The 16112-nt window shown below is 36.8% G+C and overlaps 1 protein-coding gene across 1 annotated transcript in view; it reads left to right on the top strand.

The window, feature by feature from the left end:
* Positions 1-14981, top strand: part of SMC4 (structural maintenance of chromosomes 4) — a 38989-nt gene extending 24008 nt beyond the window's left edge. The window contains exons 14-24 of the mRNA XM_046003158.1: positions 1703-1928; positions 2009-2088; positions 2931-3083; positions 4468-4594; positions 10501-10690; positions 11698-11842; positions 12142-12315; positions 12746-12928; positions 13075-13307; positions 13827-14010; positions 14620-14981. Coding sequence (XP_045859114.1) covers positions 1703-1928; positions 2009-2088; positions 2931-3083; positions 4468-4594; positions 10501-10690; positions 11698-11842; positions 12142-12315; positions 12746-12928; positions 13075-13307; positions 13827-14010; positions 14620-14772 — 1848 coding nt within the window. The 3' untranslated portion in view covers positions 14773-14981. The remainder of the gene's footprint in view (positions 1-1702; positions 1929-2008; positions 2089-2930; positions 3084-4467; positions 4595-10500; positions 10691-11697; positions 11843-12141; positions 12316-12745; positions 12929-13074; positions 13308-13826; positions 14011-14619) is intronic.
* Positions 14982-16112: the final 1131 nt, after the last annotated feature.

Raw genomic sequence — 16112 nt, 5'->3', positions numbered from 1 at the left:
TGAACATTCATATGCAGATTTTTGTGCAGACCCATGTTTTTAGCTCTCTTTGGTTAATACCTAGGATTAGAATTGCTGGGTTATTTGTTAACTGTTTTAACTATTTGGGGAACTGACAAATTTTCCCACTGCTGCTGTACCATGTCCTACCCATAATGTAAAAAGCTTTCAGTTTATTTAATAGTCTCCATACCCTGTGTGAAACCCAAACATGGGGCTTGAACTCCCAACTCAGAGATCAAAACCTGAACTAAGATCAAGAATTGAACACTTAACTGACTGCGCCACCCAGTCACCCCTCTCTTTGTGGTTTTGATTTGCATTTCCTGATTGCTTAATGTTGAATATTTTTTCATTTGCTTATTTATCGTCTTTGGAGAACTATTCAAATCCTTTGCTCATTTGTTCACTGGTATATTTGTCTTACCAAGTTGTAAGTCTTTTTTCTGTATTTTGGGTCCAAATCTCTTGTCAGATGTATGATTTGCAAAGGTTTTCTCCCATTCTGTAGGTTGTTTTTACTTTCTTGATGGTTTCCTCTGCAGCATAATTTTTTTAAATTTTGATAAATTTTTAATATGGTTTCTTGTGTTTTGTGTGTCATAATCCAAGGGCATGGTGATTGACCTTCTGTTTTCTTCTGTGAGTTTTGTAGCTTTAGTTTTTACATTTAGGTTTTTAATCCATGTTAATTTTATAATACGTGTTCAAGGGTCTAACTCTACTTTTGTATGTGGATGTCCGGTTGTTCCAGCACCATTTGCTGGAAAGACTATTCTTTCCCCATTGACATCCTTGTCAAAAATCTACTGACCATAAATGTAAGGGTTTATTTTTGGACTCTTCATTTATCTGTATATCTGTCCTTGCATTAGGACCACACTGTGTCTTAATTACTATAGTTTTGTAAAAAAGTTTGAAATCAGGAGTCCTCTAATTTTGTTCCTTTGTTTCTTTCTTAAGTAGGCTCCACCTCCAGCGTGGAGCCCAGTGCGAGGCTGGAATTCACAACCCTGAGATCAAGAGTCGGATGCTTAACCGACTGAGCCTCCCAGGCACCCCGAATTTTGTTCTTTGATATCAAGATTATTTTGGCTATTCTGAGTCCCTGTAATTTCCATATGAATTTTAAGATCAGCTGGTCAGTTTCAGGGTGGGGGAGGAGAAGGTAACTGGGATTTTGATGCAGGTTGCATTGAATCTGTAGATCAATTTGTGTAGTATTGCCGTCTTAATTTTAAACCTTAACAGTCTAGAAACTGGGGGTGTCTTCTATTTTTTTAGGTCTGAATCTACACCATAATACTTTATAGCCTTTACTATACAGTTTTTCTTTGTTTCTTTTGTTAAATTCCTGTTTTGGAGGTTTTCTCTCTTGTTTAATATGACCTTATAAATGGAATTTTTTAATCTCATTTTTAGGTTATTCATTACTGGTTATAGAAATACAATTAACTTGTATATTGATTTGCTGAAGTACTAGGTTTAATAGTTTCATGTATGTGTATTCCATAGGATTTTATATATATCATCTGTGAATAGAATTTTACAGTAACTCTTTTCCAATAATAGTAGAATAATACTCAGTTATGCAGATATTCAGAACCTTGTGTACATGATCTTACCTGATACACATGTATGTATATTATTTACTGAAATGATACCTGAAATAATACTTTTTTTTTTTTTTTTTAACTTTTAGATGACAGTGTGGGCAAATAAAATGACCAAAATTCAAACTCCTGAAAATACTCCTCGGTTATTTGATTTAGTAAAAGTAAAAGATGAGAAAATTCGCCAGGCTTTTTACTTTGCTTTACGGGATACCTTAGTTGCTGACAATTTAGACCAAGCCACAAGAGTAGCATATCAAAAAGATAGAAGATGGAGAGTGGTGACATTACAGGGGCAAATCATAGAACAGTCAGGTAATAATCATTTTTTTCCTGGCATTGAGTTTATTTAATCTCATTGGGGGAGACAACTAAGTCTGACTTCTGTTCTATAGGTACAATGACTGGTGGTGGAAGCAAAGTGATGAAAGGAAGGATGGGTTCATCAGTTGTTGTTGAAATCTCAGAAGAAGAGGTCAGCATATATAAAATTATAGTCAGACCTTTTAAGCTTGATATGTAGTATACATACTATAAAAAATTCAGCCTAAGCGTACTCAAATTTTAAATTAACAGATTGAATTTTGTATAAATGACATAAGCTGTGGGAATTTTTTAAAATGTAAAACCCTCTAAAGCTCTAAAAATAAAACATGTTAATTAGAAAATATATGCTCCACATATGTATCTTCCTAGTATTACATTTGGATCATATGGATATTTCATAATTTAACCACTCATCATTTGACATTTAATGTTTTTCCACATATAATTATTGTTGCAGTATGTAATTGTTTTTTCTATTTCAAAAAAATTTAAGTATAGCAAAGACTTCTGATACATATTTTCAAATTTTATTTCAGAATATTTTAACATGACCAGAAGTATATGAGAATGTTAAAATGTCTAGAAAAAACTTCCATGTTCCATCATCCCCTGGGAACACTATACTTTCTATTCCTTAAAAACATATACTTCAATGTCCTAGATACCGAACTTTTTCCAAAAATGTGTATCTTGGGTTTTCTGTGTGTTTTATTTGTTTGGTTTTTGTTTTTTTTCATATTTTGAAATAGTTGCTATGCTTCCACTTAAAAATTTTCTTGGTGTAATAGGTAACTATATAGCACTTAAAATGTGATGCAGAAATCAGTTTGACCATCTCCTAAGCTTTAGGATTGTGAAATGGAACTGGATTTTTGGTTTTATTCTCGTCTTTAAAAATCACAAGTTTCAGTTTTCTTCATTCGTTGGTTGATTTGGCTGCTAATCTGAAATGACTCTTGGAGTTAACTTATTCTCTGGTATTCTTTGTAGGTAAATAGGATGGAATCACAGTTGCAGAGAGACTCTCAAAAAGCAGTGCAAATCCAGGAGCAAAAAGTGCAACTGGAAGAAGCAGTAGTTAAGTTAAGGCATAATGAACAAGAAATGAGGAATACACTAGAAAAATTTACTGCAAGCATCCAGGTACTCTTTTGTCAGTATTAGCTAAAACTGTTGGAATTCAGTAACATTTGGCAGAAGCATTTCGTTGTTTGCTTATAATTTTAGAATATAAGGGAGGAGATTGGGTCTCTAGATGGAAATCTTGTGTCTTGATTTCATTTCCCTTAGTACTAATGGATAAATGCCCTGTTGCAGTTTTGCTCTAACCACAGCTATTCTTGACTTCCATTTATACTTAATGGAGTCTTCCTTTAACATCTATGTGAGCCTTTATGTTCATTCTCTTTTCAAAGAAGAGTGCTTCTTAATTATGAAAAGCAGTGCATACCCACTATTTAAAAAAAAAAAAAAAATGGTTTGCAGAAAATAACCAGATTATCACCCTTAATTTTTATGTATATCCTTCAACTTTTTAATATAAATGTTTAGTCTTTGTGTTTGTGTTTGTTTATGGTAGATATGGATATATGCATAGATTTTTAATGAGTCATACTAACTTTTCATAGTAAACTGTGGTTTTCTTTCCAAACCAGTGTAAATTTACTTTGTTTACAGCTGCATTTGAACTTTTTGTTTGTATCACAATTTGATAAATGCTTTTCCATGTCATGAATATTGCTTTGGTTAAAATGCCCTTGTCAGGTGCACCTGGCTGGTTTGGTCAGTGGAGCCTGAGACTCTTTTTTTTTTTTTAGGTATTTTTTTTAATTAATTTTTTTATTTGACAGAGATCACAAGTAGACAGAGAGGCAGGCGGGGGGGGGGGGGGGGGAAGCAGGCTCGCCACTGAGCAGAGAGCCGGATGCGGGACTCGATCTCAAGACCCTGAGATCATGACCTGAGCCGAAGGCAGCGGCTTAACCCACTGAGCCACCCAGGCACCCCGGAGCCTGCGACTCTTGATCTCAGGGTTGTGAGTTCAAGCCCCAGGTTGGATCTAGAGATTACTTAAAATCTTCAAAATAAATAAATAACCCTTTTTAGGTATATCTTTATACAGTCATCCAATTATTAGGTTAGATTCCTAAAATTATTACCCACTATGGGTACAGTGTTTCAGGCATTATTGTATAATGTAAAATTGTTCTCAAAAAGATGGTTCTGATTCCTTTACTTTTAGTAACGTGCAGGTAATTGTTTTTCCAAGTCTGAACACTAGGTGTAGTCTTCAGTATATTTTAAATTTGCTAATCTGCACCCCAAAAAATGGCATTTTAACTCATTTTTGCGATGAATTACAAATTTTCTGTTTGCCATTTTCATGTTTTATACTAATTGTTCATGTTTTCTGCCCTTTTACTGATAGTATTTTCTTAAAGATTTTAAGTGTCTTTATTTCTTTTAAAGTGTTTAAGGCAAATGTTATTAGTTAAAATATTGACATAATGTTAAAACGTTTCTGTAGCGTTTATCAGAGCAAGAAGAATATTTGAATGTCCAAGTTAAGGAACTTGAAGCTAATGTACTTGCTACAGCCCCTGACAAAAAAAAGCAGAAATTACTAGAAGAAAATGTTAGTGTTTTCAAAACAGGTATGTTTAAAGATATATGCTTGCTCATACGTGCTTTTTTTTTTTTTTTTTTTTTGAGATTGTTAAAAATAAGCTTTTAATGTTTGAAGTGTTTAATGTAGCAGTTTATAGACTAAAAATAGCAGTCACATACTTCTGTGCAAGTTACATCTCTGTTTCATGGTTTCTGTTATTTTGTTCTTAAAAGGTTATAAACTAAGTACTATTAAGCACTTCATTTGATAAGAAAACTTAAGCACAGAATGGCTTATGGTTGGTTTATTTATTTGAGAGAGCACGCAAGCGTGAGAAGAGGGAGGGTCAGAGGGAGAAGCAGACTCCCTGCCAAGCAGGGAGCCTGATGTGGGACTCCAGGATCATAACCTGAGCTGACGGCAGTCACTTAACCAAGTGACCCACCTAGGCACCCCAGAATCATTTATATAATTTGCCTAAGGTCATACAGCATGTGGTGATAGAGGAATTGAGGACCAAGGCAGTCTGATTCCAGAACCCATGCTCTTAATCTTAATATATTTGGCCCAGAGAGAGAAAGAGAGCGAGCATGAGCCGGAGGGTGAGGGGTGAGGGTAGGGAGAAGCAGGCTCTCCCTGCTGAGCAAAGAGCCCCATGCGGGATTCAAAGCCAGAACCCTGGGATCATGACCTGAGCTGAAGGCAAACGCTTAACCCACTGAGACACCCAGGTGTCCCCAAAGCTGACTTTTAACTGCCTCTTTCCTATCATTCCCATTTCCAGGTTATTACTCTCCTCTCATGGTCTCTGTATCTTGGATCAAGATGCCCCTCTGCTTAGCACCTCTACGTTTTCCTAGTGCCTTTTCCTGCAAGCAGTTCTTCTAGATTTCCAAGGGAGTACAATGAGATGGCTTTGGGAGACTTCTGTGTTCCTACTAAACCCCATGGCATTCTTTTTTTTTTTTTTTTTTTTTTTTTTTTAAGATTAATTTATTTTAGAGAGAGCGCGAGCAGGGGCTGAGGGCGGGAGGGAGATGGAGAGAGAATCTGTAAGCAAACTCCTCTCTGAGTTTGGAGCCAGAGGCCTAAGTGGAAACCAAGAGCTGGTCATTCACCCAGGTGCCCTGCCCCATGGCATTCTTTAATAGAGATGATATACCCTTTTTTTTTTTTTTTTTTTTTTTTTAAGATTTTATTTATTTATTTGACAGAGGTCACAAGTAGGCATAGAGGCAGGCAGAGAAAGAGGAAGGAAGCAGGCAGGCTCCCTGCCAAGCAGAGAGCCCGATGTGGGGCTCGATCCCAGAACCCTGGGATCATGACCTGAGCCGAAGGCAGAGGCTTTAACCCACTGAGCCACCCAGATGCCCCTTTTTCTTGGCTTCATATGGTTTCTAAAAGCAGCCTCAGAATAGCCTCCAATCCTCTCCTCCAATTGGATTGTCTCCCCTAAAGGCCTCACATAGAAATTCTAGTTGATTACCAGACCTAAAGTACTCTCTCCCTTCTTTATTTATAATCTTTCATGATCTCTAACAATTACCCTCCAAGATAGTTATTTTATAGATTTAGGAAACGGTATCATTTAAACAAAAGCATGCAGGAAATAAGTGGTACACACATGAAGAAAAATAGTCTTTGAAAACTTAGAAAACATGTTTTTTTCTTGTGTACCTGTAAGTGTACCACCAATCTCATAAATTACGAAAGGGAATTCATGGGCTTACAGCCAGAATTGTCTTTGAAATTGAAATTCACTGATTATGTACTTCAGCAGCCCTGCTTCCCTTTCCATATTTGCTTCAATCAAACATAGATGTGCATCTTATGGGAGGAAAGCATGATGGGTTATGATGACAGACCCCTTCCTGACTTAAAATATTTTAGCTAGCGTCTCTAGCAAACACTGTAAGCCTTTTGTCACATCTTCAAGAAAGACCCCTGTTATGGTTCCGTTTGTGAGCCCAGGAGGACAAATAGTGACAGTTTTCTTCCAAATATGACAATTTTCTTCCAAAAGAAAAAGAAGTAAAATATGTTAAGTAGACATGTCCACTATGCACGTGCACATTGAATATTCAGCAGTTACTCATATTAACTTTTTTATTTTTGTGTGAATTTTTAATATTAAGATATTCACTCAGCATCTGGTACTGGACATGGCCAGGTTTGTTTAAGGTGCTGGTGATTGAGCATTGAACAAAATGAAGCCCTTCTATTTAAGAACCTCACACATCAGAGAGGAAGCTAAACATACTACATTTTATATTGGGTGGTGCTAAGTGATAATAAAATAGGAGTTAAGGCGCCTGGGTGGCTCAGTGGATTAAGCTGCTGCCTTCGGCTCAGGTCATGATCTCAGGGTCCTGGGATCGAGCCCCGCATCGGGCTCTCTGCTCTGCAGGGAGTCTGCTTCCTCCTTTCTCTCTGCCTGCCTCTCTGCCTACTTGTGATCTGTCAAATAAATAAATAAAATATTAAAAAAAAAACAGGAGTTAACAGGACAGGGGATGGGAATCAGACACAATGGTTAGATGGACCTCTATTAGAGATACTTGAGCAGAGACCGAACAGAAGTATGAGTGCTAACCATGTGATACTTGGAAAAAGCATTCTAAGATCATAGAGGAGTAAGTACAATGGTCCTGAGGCAAAAGTATGGGGAGTATCTTGGAACACAAGGAAGCCAGAGTGGCTAAAGTAAAGGAAGAATCCAGATAATATAGGGCATTATAGGCCAGGTCTCCAAGAAAAATAGCCACTGGAGAGTGATGGACAGGGAAGTGGCATTATGTGACCAGGGTTTGTTTTTTTCCTTGCATTTCTTTTGGATCTATATTTTCTTATTGTGGACACGTTAACTTAACCCACGCTCTTCTTTCCCCACAAATACCACAGTATTTTTTTATTGCTTTCTTGGTACGTAATTGTCAGTTGAAAGACCAAAAATGTATATGTGTCATTTATAACAACACTTTCACAGAGAATCTGTATTTCATTCTTATTTGAAAAGGAAGCCTTGACTTTATTAAGGGCCTTATATACATATATAGCTCTTCTCATGGAAATCCTGGATATTATCAATAGATTGTGTTAATGTTTATTCTAAAGGACCCATTTCTGCAAGCATATCTTTAAAATTAAATATTTCATTTTACATTAATTTAAAATTTTAAAAGTAATGTCTAGAGAATAAAGAGAGCAAGGTGGTTATAGAATAATGACTTCAAAATTATGGATTATATATGCCAGTTTTTTTCCTCCTACTTCTAATAGACATGCTACTGTAGATTTTTTTTTTTTTTAAGATTTTATTTATTTATTTGACAGAGAGATCCCAAGTAGGCAGAGAGGCAAGCGGAGAGAGGGAGAAGCAGGCTCCCTGCTGAGCAGAGAGCCCAATGCGGGGCTTGATCCCAGGACCCTGAGATCACAACCTGAGCCAAAGGCAGAGGCTTTAACCCATTGAGCCACCCAGGTGCCCCACTACTACCACACTTCTTTTTTAAAAAAAAGAAGAAGAAAGAAGTGCATAGTAGATAACTTGAAAACTAGGAAGAAAATGTTTTAAAATTTGGAACCTTTGCAGGGACATACTGACCCATCCCCCAAGTATAAATTATGGTGCCAGCCCCCATTGAAGCTAGTGAGCAGAGCACACTGACAGCCTAATGGAATTTTGACTTAAGAGAATATTGACACTGTAAGCAAAATAATTCAATAGAGTACTAGGGGGATTACTAGTGTTGGCAATATAGAACTTTTAAATGTGTATATTTAATATCCTTAGGATAAAAGGGGGATACAGAAGACCAAAAAAGGCAGAAGTTACTGTTTTAGGAGCCAACTGGTGACTTCAGAAATGTAAAAAAATGAGTGTTGGAATTAAATTCAATAGATGGGCTGAGGGGTACCTGGATGGCTCACTTAAGCATCCAACTCTTGATTTTGGCTCAGGTCATGAGATCAAGCTCCCTGCTGGACATGGAGTCTGCTCAGGATTCTCTCTCTACTTGTCCCTTTGCCCCTCCCCCACTTGCTTGCTTTCAAGCTTAAAAAAATAGATTGAAAGAATTCTCTGGCAATGTAGAACAAAAACATGGAAATGGTAAAATTGTAAGATTTGGAGACTTGTTGGAATTCCAACGTATCGAGCAGAGAAGAGACAGTGAAGGAGAAGCAGTCATTAAATCCTCATCCAATCCTGTTCTCAGTAAATCCTACTTCCTCCTCTGCCAAATGCCCATATATACCTCCTGTAGAAGCTTTATGGGACTCTCTTTCTATAAGTTAGCTCACTGTTTGCCTTTCTAGATGCAAGTTTTTGGGGGTTTTTTTTTAAGATTTTATTTGCGAGAGAGCAAGCACAAGTAGGGGGGCTGTGGGCAAAGGGAGTGGGAGAAGCCAGCTCCCTGCTGAGTAGGGAGCCCAACACTGGGCTGGATCCCCACACCCTGGGATCATGACCTGAGCTGAAGGTAGAAGCTCAACCAACTGAGCCACCCAGGCGCCTCTGTAAGTATTCTTAGTAGCTTGAACTCTTCACCTTTTTGTCACCTTTCATTCTTCTTATATTGTATAGTGATTAGAATTCATGTATGATGGGCGCTGGAGTGGCTCAGTTAGTTAAACATCCAACTCTTGATTTTGGCTCAAGTCATGATGTTAGGGTTGAGCCCTGCGTCAGGCTCTGTGCTGGGTGTGGAAACTGCTTGAGATTCTGTCCCTCTGCCACTGCTCTACTGTTGCCCTGTGGCCTTCCTCCAACCCCACCATATATATGAGCATGCTCTCTTAGAAAAAAAAAATGGAGAATAGAATCAACTTTGGCTAGTGTAATTGGAATTTATATAGTGCATGCATTTGTTTAAGAGAGCATTAGATTGTTTACAGAATCATTGGGATAACTAAAGGAAATTTTAGGTTGAACAATGAAGAATCATTTCTAGAGCTATTCTAAAGAACCATCAAATGATCTATACTGCCTCTTACACAGAAAGTCTGCTCTCAAACTATGGTGATCCTGCAACTACCAACAACAGAAGCCCGTTGTGCTTACTGTAATTTCCACTGTCCACGTTAGTGCTACTGCCTGACAATACTCACAGAGCTTTCGACTGCATACCAGAACTTCTAATGCCACCGAGAAAATGCAAATTTCTCTATGCCTGCTTGCCAGTAGAAACACGTCCTGTTCATCATGTATGCCTTCCAAATTATGTCTGAAACCTAGATAGGAGGGAATCTGGGAAATGTAACTTTTAGTTTTCTGTGCCACAGAGAAAAGTGCCAGTTACCCTGTCTCCTTTACTTTGTTGTAACATGTGAGGGAGAACTTTAAGTTAACAAAATAAAATAACCATAGTTTTTTGTGGTGGTGGTGGTGGTGGTTTTACCACAGGCAAGTTAATAGGCACATAGTCCGAGGGTAGAAATCATTGAGAACAATAATCAAGGAAGTACCTAAGAAAAACTTGCAAAGATTTTTGAAAAGAGCCTGAGTGCATGAAGCCATTAAGAAATGAGTGGCTTGGGGTGCCTGGGTGGCTCAGTGGGTTAAAGCCTGTGCCTTCGGCTCAGGTCGTAATCCCAGGGTCCTGGGATCGAGCCCCGCGTCCGGCTCTCTGCTCAGCGGAAAGCCTGCTCACCCCCCCCCCCCCCCGCCTCCCTGCCTACTTGTGATCTCTGTTAAATTAAATAAATAAATAAAAAGTAAGAAAGAAATGAGTGGCTTATGCTATGGCTAAGCCAGAGAATTTAACCATGTGTGGTTACAATACCATTTGTTGACATAGTGTGTTCTGATTTATTTGAGATACACTTTTCCCCAAATGTCTAAAATTTATTTTGCATGCATCAGGTTAAGTCATATGACTGATGAAATTTACATCTAGTAAGTGATAGTGTGTGAACCTAGAAACATGAATTGAGCTCTTCTTTTTATTTCAGAATATGACGACGTGGCTGAGAGAGCTGGAAAAGTAGAAGCTGAGGTTAAAAGATTACACAATATTATCGTAGAAATCAATAACCATAAACTCAAGGCCCAACAAGACAAACTTGATAAAATAAATAAGCAATTAGATGAATGTGCTTCTGCTATTACTAAAGCCCAAGTAGCAATCAAGACTGCTGACAGGTAGAGTATGTATGTTAACCCTAACCAGTCTTCTTCCTGCTTCCATGTTGGAAAAGCATGGAAAGCATGCTATTACTTATTAACCCTATATAACATGTTTTTATCTAATAGGATTTTAGTAAAGGGAAACCTATAAACACTTATGATGACCATTGGAGGTGTGTGTGTGTCTTTTAAGTGGTGAACAGGTATATGCCTTGGCAAAGTACAGTTCTGTAACTCCCCACTTGTGTGAACCTAAAAATCTATTTTATTTCTCTGGCATGGAGTAGCTAGGTTGTTATTAAATAGATCCAGATCTAGGAGAATTAGCAAAATTGTCTTGGTAACTTAGTTTTTAGTTAATTGCATTACTCCACTGTCTTAACCAGTCATAGGTCTTGTTTTTAAATCAATTTTTAGAGTATTGGTGTTTCTAGATAACTAAAGCTTAAATATGTTTATAAAATGTTAAAATGTAAATAACTTTTTTATCTTAATAATCAATTTGTTACAATTTTACCTCGTTAAATTACTCCAGTGTCTTTGGCTCAAAGGTAGATAAAGCACTAATAAACCATTTGTTTCTTAGGAGCAGAAGTTTGTCTAAACTTGGTCAAAGTAGAAGTAACTTTTATTAAGGGGGAAAAATGTCCTGTTCCCCTCCTTGGGAAACACACGTTGCCCTAACTGGAAGGTATTATCTATTTGAAGGTATAACTTCATGGGTGTAGAGATTTAAGGATCTCCAATCAGATAAGAAAATGACAGGAATATAATAATACAATGGACAACTTTGCTTCATCATTTAGGTTTCATTAATTTATACTCAGTTTAATAAAACATACACTATCCCAGAAGTGTATGTATAACATAAAAACCATATCAAGGATGGTCCAGAAATCATAAATTTTAAAATCTGTGATAGTAAAATCTCTCAGTGTCATGAAGTTTTCTGGTAAACTCTCAAAAGCAGGATAACAAATCCCCTGTTAGCACATTTTTAATGCATCATTTTGCTTGTTTAGAAATCTTAAAAAAGCACAAGACTCCGTCTTTCGCACAGAGAAAGAAATAAAAGACACTGAGAAAGAAGTAGATGATTTAACAGCAGAACTAAAAAGTCTTGAGGACAAAGCAGCAGAGGTCGTAAAGAACACAGATGCTGCAGAGGTAAGACTTGGAGATGGGAGTGAATGGTATTGGAAGCAATTTAAAGATTTGGCAATATGACATCAGTACCTTGACGTAGTAAAGACTCAATAGCTTAAAACTTCTGTAGCTATAATTAACATTTGTACAATAAAAAATAGAGGAGTATTATAACTTTTCCATAAATAAACTTTTAAAATGGAAGGGGTATAGGGAGAGATTGCTAATGCTAATTTCTTCATCTCTGTAATGTAAAAATACCTGTTCTTTCCTTCCATTTGGGAAGGTCATTATCCATAGTAGTTATTCTTATTTTTTAGGGGTCCTTACCAGAGATCCAAAAAGAACATCGTAATCTACTTCAAGAACTAAAAATAATTCAAGAAAATGAACATGCTCTTCAAAAAGATGCACTTAGTATTAAATTGAAACTTGAACAAATAGATGGTCACATTGCTGAACATAATTCGAAAATAAAATATTGGCAAAAAGAGGTAAGATGGTTACCATTTAGTTAAATGTCACTTTAAAAGATCCTTTATGGAAGAGTTGTGTTTCTTATTTCTATTTTGTATTTTTGGGATGTTGTGATTCTTAATCCCCAGAGATGATAATTTCTTAGGTTTACAGGGCATGTAATGAACAATATATAGTAATTTCTATATATAGAAAAATCTGTGTAATGGTTCCACTAGTCATTATTTTCACCCTGGGGCTGATTCAGAGATTTAACAAAAGGCTACATGAACATTTTGGAACACTGTAATATTTTTCTTCTTGTCCTTTGAAAAATAATTGCTACAGAAATTAGCCATAAATCCTTAGTATATATTTAGTAGATAAGTAATTTGTCATATAGTGATTTTTTTTAAAACAATTACAGTTCTGTGCCTTCGCTAACACTCATCTAAATTGAACTTTTAGATTTCAAAAATATCATTGCATCCCATAGAAGACAGTCCTCTTGAAGAGATTGCAGTTTTAACCCCAGAGGATCTTGAAGCAATCAAGAACCCAGATTCTATAACAAATCAAATTGCACTTTTAGAAGCCCAGTGTCATGAAATGAAACCAAACCTTGGTGCCATTGCAGAGTATAAAAAGAAGGTATAAATAAACTGTTAATGACTTAGTCAGAAATTCCTTAGTCCTTAGCCTAAATTGTGAATTTTAATTTGTATAATTAGCAGTTTTAACTCTCATTTCAGAAGAGTAACTGAATAGATGTTTTTCTCATGATATTTTTTTCATAGGAAGAATTATATTTACAGCGGGTAGCAGAATTGGACAAAATTACTTGTGAAAGAGATCAGTTTAGACAGGCATATGAAGATCTTCGGAAACAAAGACTTAATGAATTCATGGCAGGTTTTTATATAATAACAAATAAATTAAAGGAAAATTACCAAATGCTAACTTTGGGAGGTGATGCTGAACTGGAGCTTGTAGATAGCTTGGATCCTTTCTCTGAAGGAATCATGTTCAGGTTTGTAATTATACTGAGTTTTGGATCCTCTTGTTACATATCTCTACATATTCTCCACACTGTCAGTATTTTTTAAGGGTGGGATGTGTCGTTTAGATCTCCAGCTTGTTTTGTTAGATGGTGAGCACTAATTTGTTTACATATTGGCAACTTACAACATAAATTCTGGGCAAGCAGCAAATACTTAATTTTACACAATATTTGTCTAGTTCATCTTTTAAATTTTTGAGCCATTTCACTTTAACATTAGGATTTAAAATTGCAAAGCAAAAAAATGCACTGGAAACAGAAGAACAGCAAGAAGTTAGTTTACTGTCTTGCTGTTTAAATCTTACAGTTTTGGTAGGTATTCTTATGTGTTCGTTCTCCAATAATGTTTTTACAAAATAACCTCAAAAAAGTTTAAGTCTGTGAAAAGCAAATTAGAGATCCCCAGAAAGATAGTAGAAGCCAGTTTTAAAACAAATCATGAATTCTTTAGCTTTGCAAGTTATCTAATAAGAGATTTTCTTAATACAGTGTTCGACCACCTAAGAAAAGTTGGAAGAAGATCTTCAATCTTTCAGGAGGAGAGAAAACACTTAGTTCATTGGCTTTAGTATTTGCTCTTCACCACTACAAACCTACTCCTCTGTACTTCATGGATGAGATTGATGCGGCCCTTGATTTTAAAAATGTGTCCATTGTCGCATTTTATATATATGTAAGTAATCAGTTAGAGGTTTTCTATTGACTGACTTCTTTTGAGCTTTTCCCCTGTACTTTTTTTTTTTTTTAAGATTTTTTTTATTTATTTGACAGAGAGAGAGATCACAAGTAGGCAGAGAGGCAGGCAGAGAGAGGAAGGGAAACAGGCTCCCTGCTGAGCAGAGAGCACAATGTGGGGCTCGATCCCAGGACCCTGGGATCATGACCTGATCTGAAGGCAGAGACTTAACCCACTGAGCCACGCAGGCGCCCCTCCCCTATACTCTTAACACTGTGTCCTGTGGTATCTGAGAGACCAAGTCCTTTATTTGAACTAAATATTTCTAATTTGGACAAGTAATGTAAATTAGTAGCAGAAACCCAACGAGAATCCCTGGTTTCCTTAGATTTTTTTTTTCCCCTCCACTAGAAGCTTCTAGGCAACCATGCATCCCAAAATACCCAAATTCCTCTCAAATGCTGTGTCATAAATTACCCATGCTATCATTTCTGCTCATCTTAATTATCAAACTAATGAATTTATTGCCCAGCAAAAGCATTTCAAGTTAGATGTTTGTTATGATTTACTTGTTACTAATAATTCTATTTTTTTTTCTCTCTTTAGGAACAAACAAAAAATGCTCAGTTCATAATAATTTCTCTTCGAAATAACATGTTTGAGATTTCAGACCGACTTATTGGAATTTACAAGACATACAATATAACAAAAAGTGTTGCAGTAAACCCAAAACAAATCGCATCTAAAGGACTTTGTTGAATTTATTTATAGCCAGGATTCCTTAAATTGAATCAGTAGATTCAGCATATTGTATTGATTTTCTATTTGTAAAGGACTATAAATTATGTAAAATACATATTCCTGAACTGGATCATATAACTAACTGGTTTCTATTTTATGCTACTAAGAGATAGGTTAAATAGTCTAATAAAGTATTCTAGGGACACCTGAGTGGCTCACTTGGTTAAGTATCTGCCTTTGGCTTGGATCATTATCCCAGGACCCTAGGATTGAGCCCTGTATCAGGTTCTGCTCACTCAGCAAGGAGTCTGCTTCTCCCTCTGCCTCTCCCCTGCTTGTGTTCTCGGTCTCTCAAAATCTTTTAAAAAATATTCTATATACCTGGGGCGCCTGGGTGGCTCGGTGGTTTTAAGTCTCTGCCTTCGGCTCGGATCATGATCTCAGGGTCCTGGGATCGAGCCCCGCATCAGGCTCTCTGCTCAGTGGGGAGCCTGTTTCTCCCTCTCTCTCTGCCTGCCTCTCTGCCTACTTGTGACCTCTCTCTCTGTCAAATAAATAAAATATTTAAAAAAATATTCTATATACCTGCTTCTAGGAGACTAAGAATCTGACAGTTTTGTAAGTAGCAGGCTTTGGAGAAAATGAGGTGCTTGGGAGTGCTAGATGATTTGCCCTTAGTCCAAAGTTACTACCAACAGAGTTTAAAAGTATGTTAGTTCATGAACAGTAAGTTCTAAACTACATCATGTTAAGATGCAGCATACCATCATGGATCTCTAATCTACAGTGGAAAAGCCTGCCAACTACTAACGAATAAATTCTTAAGGTATTCTATTTAATTTACTATAACAGTTTAGACAGTCACTGTATTTATTACTCGAACAATGGGAACATTTTTTTTAAACAGTTCTGAATTCTGCAAGATGAAAATTAAATATTTTATATGCTTTTCTAACTCAGTGTGTTTAAAACTTGAAAGAGGGCCAGCCAGCAAACAGGCAGTATCTGAACATGAATAAGTTACTCATCAGTGAAAAAGAAATAAATACCCATTATTGCTTCATTTAAAAAAAAAATGATGGGGGTGCCTGGGTGGCTCAGTAGGTTAAAGCCTCTGCCTTTGGCTCAGGTCATGATCCCAGGGTCCTGGGATCGAGCCCCACATCTGGCTCTCTGCTCCTCGGAGAGCCTGCTTCCTCCTCTCTCTGTCTGCCTACCTGTGATCTGTCTCTGTCAAATAAAATCTTTTTAAAAAAAAAATGATGTAGGGATTAACTTTCTTAGTATAAATGGAAATTGTTTGCCTATCCATCTGCCAGGGCTTTTTCTTTCTGCATTAGCTTGGTGTTACACTGTAA

This window comes from Meles meles, chromosome 4, assembly GCF_922984935.1.
Source record: "Meles meles chromosome 4, mMelMel3.1 paternal haplotype, whole genome shotgun sequence".
NCBI lineage: Eukaryota > Metazoa > Chordata > Mammalia > Carnivora > Mustelidae > Meles > Meles meles.
This window is presented reverse-complemented; position numbering and strand designations above follow the sequence as displayed.